The sequence below is a fragment of the Montipora capricornis genome, chromosome 2 (genome assembly GCF_036669925.1).
Source record: "Montipora capricornis isolate CH-2021 chromosome 2, ASM3666992v2, whole genome shotgun sequence".
Classification (NCBI taxonomy): Eukaryota; Metazoa; Cnidaria; class Anthozoa; order Scleractinia; family Acroporidae; genus Montipora; species Montipora capricornis.
The window spans coordinates 207008-215000 of record NC_090884.1 but is presented as its reverse complement, the minus strand read 5'-3'; the positions used below and the strand labels follow the sequence as shown (position 1 = coordinate 215000).

At 38.6% G+C, this 7993-nt stretch overlaps 1 protein-coding gene and 1 long non-coding RNA gene across 2 annotated transcripts in view; one reads left to right on the top strand and one right to left on the bottom strand.

The window, feature by feature from the left end:
• The window catches only part of LOC138038288 (uncharacterized), an 8300-nt gene extending 1051 nt beyond the window's left edge, over nucleotides 1–7249 (top strand). Inside the window, exons 1-3 of the mRNA XM_068884077.1 lie at nucleotides 1–600; nucleotides 1938–2144; nucleotides 5354–7249. The exon at nucleotides 1–600 is cut by the window's left edge and continues 1051 nt beyond it. Of these exons, the coding sequence (XP_068740178.1) occupies nucleotides 1–600; nucleotides 1938–2144; nucleotides 5354–5625 (1079 nt within the window). The 3' untranslated portion in view covers nucleotides 5626–7249. The remainder of the gene's footprint in view (nucleotides 601–1937; nucleotides 2145–5353) is intronic.
• Nucleotides 1–7796, bottom strand: part of LOC138038289 (uncharacterized) — a 14261-nt gene extending 6465 nt beyond the window's left edge. Inside the window, exon 1 of the long non-coding RNA XR_011130217.1 lies at nucleotides 6616–7796. This is a non-coding gene — a long non-coding RNA (uncharacterized lncRNA). The remainder of the gene's footprint in view (nucleotides 1–6615) is intronic.
• Nucleotides 7797–7993: the final 197 nt, after the last annotated feature.

Here is a 7993-nt window from a genome sequence, read left to right as displayed (position 1 = left end):
ACAATATGGCGATAAACCTGTTTTCACAGCATCATCTCAGACTTTTGGAACAACTGAATGATGATTTTGTCTCCAAAGATTGCAAACCTGCAATAGACAAATACCAGTTAAACAAAACAAACATTTGCCATGCACTCAATGCCTCAAAAGATGGCTGTTTGAAGCATTTTGGTCTCCACATTTCAACAAAGACCGTCAATTTCCTTGCAAAATGTATGAACATTAATGAATTCATGTCCATTTATGGCAACTTGCTAAATGTTGTCAAAACTCTCCCAGATAAAAGACTTTACAGCGAGTGTCAGTTTTCCATTGGATTCAAACAACTTTGTTTTCATGGTTACAAGGAAGCGCATCGTACAAATGCAATAACTAATCTTCAAGAGGCACATGAACTGCAAAAGTCTCTGGGAATTAATGATGAGTGCCGTGGTCAATGCGAGTGCAAACTTGGCCTTTGCACTTTTGTAGCTGGTGATAAGAAGAAAGGCATCTCACTCATTGCGCGAGGAATTGGTCGGCGGAAAACATTAGCACAGAGCAGAGATGCAGGCAAAAAGGAACAGATGCTTGTGGGGGCTGGATATTCTGACCTTGCAAGTAAGTACAACTAGTATGGACTTTTACATTTCCACTGACCCTTTTGTCAGAGTAAATCCGTAATGAGCTCGTATTTCCAGCAATTCAGCATTGACTTGTTGAAAAAAAAAAATGGAGGTACTTCTTAAAGTGCTACTATGATCAAAAAATCGCTTCTTTTTTTTCCTTCAGATTTGAAAGTGTGATTGCTGAACACTTGACTGGCAAAATTTTAAGCTTTAATTTTTATCCAAAGGCTATTTACTTTGGGTGTAATTTTTGTATTTCACAGTCCACCGTTACTCACGTTCCAAACTGACCAACTGGACCTCAGAGGGCTGTATCTAGGGAAAAGTGACGTCATTTACTCACTAGCTTAAAATTTTAGCCTGTAAACGCAGCTTACTATACATGCAAAACACAAGTTTAAAAGTCTGAAAGCCCGAAACTCTGTGCTGCATATTAAGTTAACCACAGACACACGCATTGCATTCTTAATAAACTATTGAGTCTTTGACATCATTTTCTCCTCGATCCAGCTCTCTCAAGATTTTAATTTAGTTATGGCAGACCATTAAATAGGAAAATTCCAGTTAAAATAAACAGGTGTCTTTTTGAAATGAAGGCTTAAAAATTAGATCAGTTACTGTTTAGTGACATAATCTTGAAATCCAAAAAAAATAAAATGTTTTTTTTGGATATAGTAGCACTTTAAGGCAGTCACTAAGCAAAATGCCAAATTACCAAAGGAAATTGTCACAAAATATTATTGCCCTCTTCACTCATTTGCTGAAAACCACTACAGTAATTACTACCTCATGAAATCAACTTAGAACCATTGATCACGCGCACACAGAAAGCTCCTTGTTGACTAGAAAAATGTCAGCCTTATCATTAATTAACCCTTTACCTCCTTAATGGCCAGCTGTAGGTTTTACTCGGTCTAACGCTGGACCATTGGGGAGCCCTTAGGGGCAAAAGGGTTTAAAGAGTAAAGAAAAGAAAATTTAACATTACAGTATTATTTGGATTTCAAATATTTAACAATGCGCCAAAGGCGAAGTGATTATCGGTGAATATTCACCGATAATCACTGAGCCTGAGGCAAATAATTGTTTTAGTATAAATACACAGGTGATTATTTCAAAAGAGAGAAGAAAAAAAAACATTTCAACACTAAATCATCTTCACTTCCAGTGGCAAAACGACTACTGGCAGCCATTTTATCTGTCGAGGTGATTATCGGCTGATAATCCAAGATAGCGAGCCAATGAGAGCGCGCGATTTTCTATAATCACCTGTGTATTTATACTAAAAAGCATTATCCATTCTACCTGACATTTGTTAAATTCTTGCAGTGGCCATGTATGACAGTCAGAAATACAAAGCAGCTGTCAACATTTGGAAAAACATCAGTCTCGTCAGGTACCGCAGATTGCTCGGAACACACCCGTTCACCGCCTCTGTACTGGATTACTTGGGGAATGCTTACCAGAAACTCGGTTGTGCTCAGGAAGCAGTGAGATGCAAGAAGGAGTGTCTTCAGATGAGATGCTCCTTGTTAGGTAAAAAGAAAGGGATTAATTTTTTCTCACATCAGGGCACCAAACTTGTCCATAGGGTTTTTGTTACCCCAGGGGATCATGCAAATAATTTTGATATCCATGCCCAATTTTATATCCAACCCAGAGTGTAACTGTAAGCCCAAGCATTTGCCCAGTATTTCCATTTTTTTGTTATAGTGTTAGCGTCCATGCAGTAGGGGTGGGTGTGTGGGTGTGTTTGGGTGTGGGTGTGTGTGTGTGGGGGGGGGGGGGGGGGGGGTGGGTGTGGGTGATGGAACAAAAACTTTCTGGACAATCCTTACACCTCCAGCCCAATTACATCTTAATGTGTCATAAAGACTGTATAATAAGTCCTATGAGATGGAATCTAGTGAATCTTCTGTACTAATTGGCAAAGTCAAAAAGGTTTCCAAGTTGCCACCTAATAGACAACCAAGAATATTTTAGGCAGGAAAAGGTAGGCTGTACTTTGGCATACAACCTTTTTCTTTCAGCCATTAATTGCTCTTTCTCCCAAGTCAAGCACTCTAAAAATTGACAAAGTGGTTGGGGAGTCGTGATCCAAGTTATGTTTGCCACAAATTTCAAGGAGCAGGTTGTTAATTTGCTATTTCCCCCATCCCATGTTGCAATTTGCTTTTTTCACCAATCCCATAATACAGTTCATTTTCACGGGGCTTATTTGCATTAAGACAATAGATATCCAGTTCATTGAAGCATGATACAGTCCAAAAAGTAAATAACTTGTATTTTTTACATGTAAAGACCCCACAAAAAAAAATTGACTATTTTCACCATCCCATAAGGCAATACATTTTGGCGGGTCTTTACATAAAAACAATACAAGTTAAATACTGTTGGGACTCTATCATGCTTCAGTGAACTGGATATCCATTGTTTTAATGCAAATAAACCCCCAAAATGATCTGGGTTATGACATAGTTTATGCAGATGGGCTGGTTATAAAACTTTTGCAACTTCAGAAGCGAGAACAGTGACATTGTGCTTCATGTTAACTTGACCGCGACCATGAGCAATCTTTTGTCCTTGGTTGACAACTGAGTTCTGAATAAATCAATCAAAATTTTTGATTGGCTGTCTTTTAGAAACAGGGTGTGATTTGTTCATGGTCAGAGCCAAACAGCGAACAAAAACATGAAACAAAGAAACTTGTAGAGTTTCAAAACCATCTCCATATATTAACTATTGTTATGGGGATTGGTGAAAATAAGGAATGGAGGCAAAAATCAGGGTAGTATTGAAGCCTTCATGGGTTCCTAATTAACATATCCATAACATATGCATATGCATAAGCTTAACTTTACATAAACGTCGCTCGGTTTTAACGATCATATCCAAGGTCGTTTCACCAGTACCAGCACGCATTAAAAGGCATTGTCTAAGTACAAATTTTTAATTTACGGTCTACGGTCAGTATAGACCTTTTCGGCTTGTACATTTTGTTTTCCCAATACAGATCATGTGATAATACTGAGGAGGCTTGGTCCTTTGTTTTGTTCATTAAAAAGAGTGCATGCAGGCATATTCATGCTTGCATGCCCTCATTTTAATGAACAAAACAAAAGACCAAACCTCCTGAGTATTATCACATGATCTGTATTGGGAAAACAAAAAAAAAAGCTGAAAAGGTCTATAGACCTCTTTCATAATGGCGGGCAAATAAATTATTCTTTTGTTTTAATGCTAATAAGCCCTACTAACCTCGCTACGACGAGCAAATTTCAAAAGAATATTTTTTTTAAAACGAGGGCAGTAGGTCTCATTAACATAAATACAAAAGAATGTAAAGTTGGTCGCCATTTATGAAAGTGGTCTATTGAAAATAGGGTAACGGTTGTTTCACTTTTGCGAAAGCTATGACATTTTACCTTTTCAGACCTGCCCACTCTCCCGGCTTTTTTCTCTTTTCTCCCGGCATCCCGGCAAAGACCTGAAATCTCCCGGTTTTTAACAGATTCAGACAAGAAGCGACAAAAAGTGTGAATTCTATTTCGTCCCTTCACCGATCGATCGCATCCACGCTGAACACTCGTTCGTTGCACATGGAGTCTGGGGACAAAGTTCCTCGATTTCCTGGGCATGCAATCGTCATAAGTGCCCGTATGTTGAACGGAAGGGGAATCACGCGTGATCTTATGTGAGGAGGATTTGTCAAATTCAGAAAATTCTTGAGTTTCACTCACGTGATCAACAGCCATGTTTTTCAACGAAAACAAAAGAAGACGTTAGCATAATAATAGCTTGAGTTAGCATAATAATAGCTTGGGATTTACTGAGATATTCTGAAAGTACATGATGAAGAATGGCCGCTTCCCAAAAATCAGCATATTGTTTCAATATGGGGGTAAGATATTAGCCCTTCCATGCTTCAGTAACTCCATACAAATCCTTGTAATTTTGTCTTGGTTCTAAACCGTTTAGAACAAAGACAAAATTGTAAGGATTTGTATGGAGTCACTGTAGCATGAAAGGGCCAATATCTCATCCCCAAACTGCAATAAGATGCTAATTTTTGGCAAATGGCCATTCTTCATCATGTACTTTCTGAAGATCTTAATGAATCCCATAATTTCATAATTTTAAATATTTGTGACGTCACACTTTACCACTCTATTCCCGGAGGATTGGATCGGTACACCAACATGGCCGCCATTTCATTGTTTGGGGACACCAACATGGCGGCCGTGACGTCATGTGAAATCCAAGAATTAAACTGACATTTTCAGAGAACAGTACACCTTGCTACAAATGGAGACCTAACAGCGAACTTTTAGCTTCAGCAAAGAAAGCAACTACTGTGTATAACAAAGCAAACAGATAGTTTGTATTTAGCTACTGCACCTTGTGTGCCAGTTAAATTTAACCTTTGTATGGATTTGACAATAAAATGAGGCAATTTATAAAATCTCCCGTTTTTTCACTGAATCTCCAGATGTTTTGAGCTCTGAGGGGTTGTCAGGTCTGTCTTTTAGACTGAACCCGCCGGTGCTGTGTACAAGTTTTTGAACTTTTTCATGAATTCCCACTTGTGATGAATTGAATCTGGAAGAATGGTGCTCCAACAAAAAAGGAACATTTGCCGTTGTGTGCTCCTCGTTTTCCTGTTTGATGTCTCGTTTATATAACTGCATTCGTAGATCTTTCGATTTAGGAAGTTACTCACATCTCTGATTGATTTAATTCACTAGGTGAAGACCATTTGGACACGGCCAGAGCTTATTATGGTCTAGGTTGTGCTCTTGAAGTCCTGGGTTCTACTGAGGAAGCTTTGAAAAACTTGAGCAAGGCATACAGAGTCCAAACTCGTTTTCATGCTTCCCCGCAAGACATCAAGAAAACGAAACGTGAACTGGCCCGTTTGCAAGAAGTAGTTCGTTTACAAAAAGACGGAATGCCTAATCATGTTGCGGCAATCGAAGAATTGCTAGTTAACTGTCACGTGGTACCCTCGTTAAAATAAGGACCTTTACCTTTTACCTATAGCGGGCCACATTATGGAATAACTTGCCCAGTAGCTTAAAGAATGTTGGATATGTTGATCAATTTAAGCGAAACTTGAAGAAGGTATCCAGCATATCGGGCCGGATTCCCACACAACAATCATGTAAAGCAGTTGTAAATAGTTTTAGTTTTTAACTGGTAAAGCTTAAACTGATGATTTTCCGTGTTTAAATAAAGCCTTACTACTACTACTACTCGGCGATACGCGCCTCGTTGGCTATTTACGGGTAAGGAGCTTAAGCACGTGACGTTTTTGCAAGGCAGACGATAAACCGGAAGAAAGCTGTTTTCCCTTTTAACTTGTCTTCACACAACCATATTTATGATGCTAAGTATCTTTTCTACATTAGAAATTATTAGATCATTCATTAGTTTTCTCGGAGACACTACTGTCCTAGTTTAGGAATTGTTCACTTCCCGTTGCCGTCCGGGTCCCAAAAACGTCTTTAGCTCGTACCCAACGCGCGCTCATTGAATAATTGTTGATTAACCGTGCTTTAGGGTCGACCCGCCTGTTTGCCAGTTTAATTTATGACACAAGGGTCATACATTCAATTCGGAAGAAAGGAGGCCTAACTTTACAGTATTGCTGTCGAATCATAAGCTGTTAGCGCTGTTTGTTTTTGAGACCTGGTGCCTTGAGGCATTTTTAAGCTGCTGTTTTCTTTTTCACGTTCGGCCTATATATAAGTGCAATTTTTTTCGGTGTTGCAAATCCATCCTAGCTTGTCTTCCACTGAAAGATTTGAAACACCCCTTACAAACCAAGGGGTCCGGTACTTTCAAGGAGATAAATAAGATAATTTTTAATTCGTTTTTGCTGAATGAAGAATTATATACTGGTTAGTGTTATGACCTTTGAAGCATCTGATTTTTCAGAAGACCGAAACAAACTTGATCAGTTAACTGTTTTAACATGTGGCTTCCAACTGAATCAAAATACATAAACCTCTTGAACACGGTAGGCCACCAAGGCATTTGTTGAGTTAATACTCTCAATTCTTGGAAGCTTATTTTACATAGTTTATTTGTAAAATTATGTTGAAGTTATGTGTACTATATTAATTCAAGGCCGATTGACACTGAAACTGGGTCCGGACCGATTAAAAAGTGGTTCGGACCAAATTTTTTTTTTTTCTTTTTTTTTTTTTTTACCGTTTGCGCAGCCAACAATTTGGTTTGTCTCATCATAAAACTGGCCTTACGGTCCCATTCCTCGGTTTTTTCGATTTTGGGGACATAAACGCCTATGGCCCCCAAACAAGAAAAAACGGGTCCGGAGCCATTTTATAAACACATCGAACGGATGGTTTACACGGCAAAGATATATGGTCCGTACCTACTTTTTAAAAGGTCGGGACCTAGTTTTTTCTGTAGTGTAAATGGGCCTTCAAAGTGACTCAGAAGACGTGTAATACTCTCAAGGTCAAAAGTTAACAAAAAATACAAGGTTGTACTTGTAGTATTTAATCCAAATTTTTTGGGGTTAGTCTGTGAAAGCATTTTTATTAAATTACTTGTAAAATTTGCGTAGCAAACTTTAGAGTTGTAAATTCGTTTCAGAATAAAATTGTGTTAAATTATTCTCATATGCTGTAAGATATGCTGTGTATCCCTAAAAAGTCCTTTATTTACCAAGTTTACGTCTTCCATGACTGGTTGTTCTAGGTTTATTGAGGGACAGAATTTACTTTCCGCGAAGATCATGCATAAGAAGAGGACGGGAAAGAAAACGTATCTTTCATGTAAGCAGGAAAACCCTTTAAACAACAGCAACATACTTTTCTACAATAATATCAGGACACATCTTGCAAGCCCTTATTGCAAAGAGATGTAGAGTTTGACTTTAGTTATCTGCCAATGTAAATCTCAGTATTCTCCCAAATACATTATACGGTTCCTTTGACAAGAAATTAGGAAAGACCAGTTTTTTTGCTACCAGCATAAGGCCAAAAAAGGGCACTTATTTGTCGCCAATTCTCTACGATAAAAACTTGTTCAAAAATCAAAAGTCTAAGTTAACAGTACACACCAGGGCTACTCCTTAGTATCTGGCTAGAAATTTCCTTCTCACTTTTTCCTTCGGCCGCGCGCCAGTCTCGTGCTTCTCAAGTTGCCTGGTTCATACCCAAAAAGAATTCTGGGTAATCCTGCCATTCCATGACAAGGGAAGATGCCCGATTCTCATTTCATAGATTTTTTATAAGTGTCGGGTCACCCAGTCCTACCGGCAAAGTACCGCATCGATTGAAGTTTTTAGCTTTCAAAACTTGCCCAAATTGTATCGGTAGGTGCTGGAATTCGTCCAAAGAAAGGCCACAGAGACA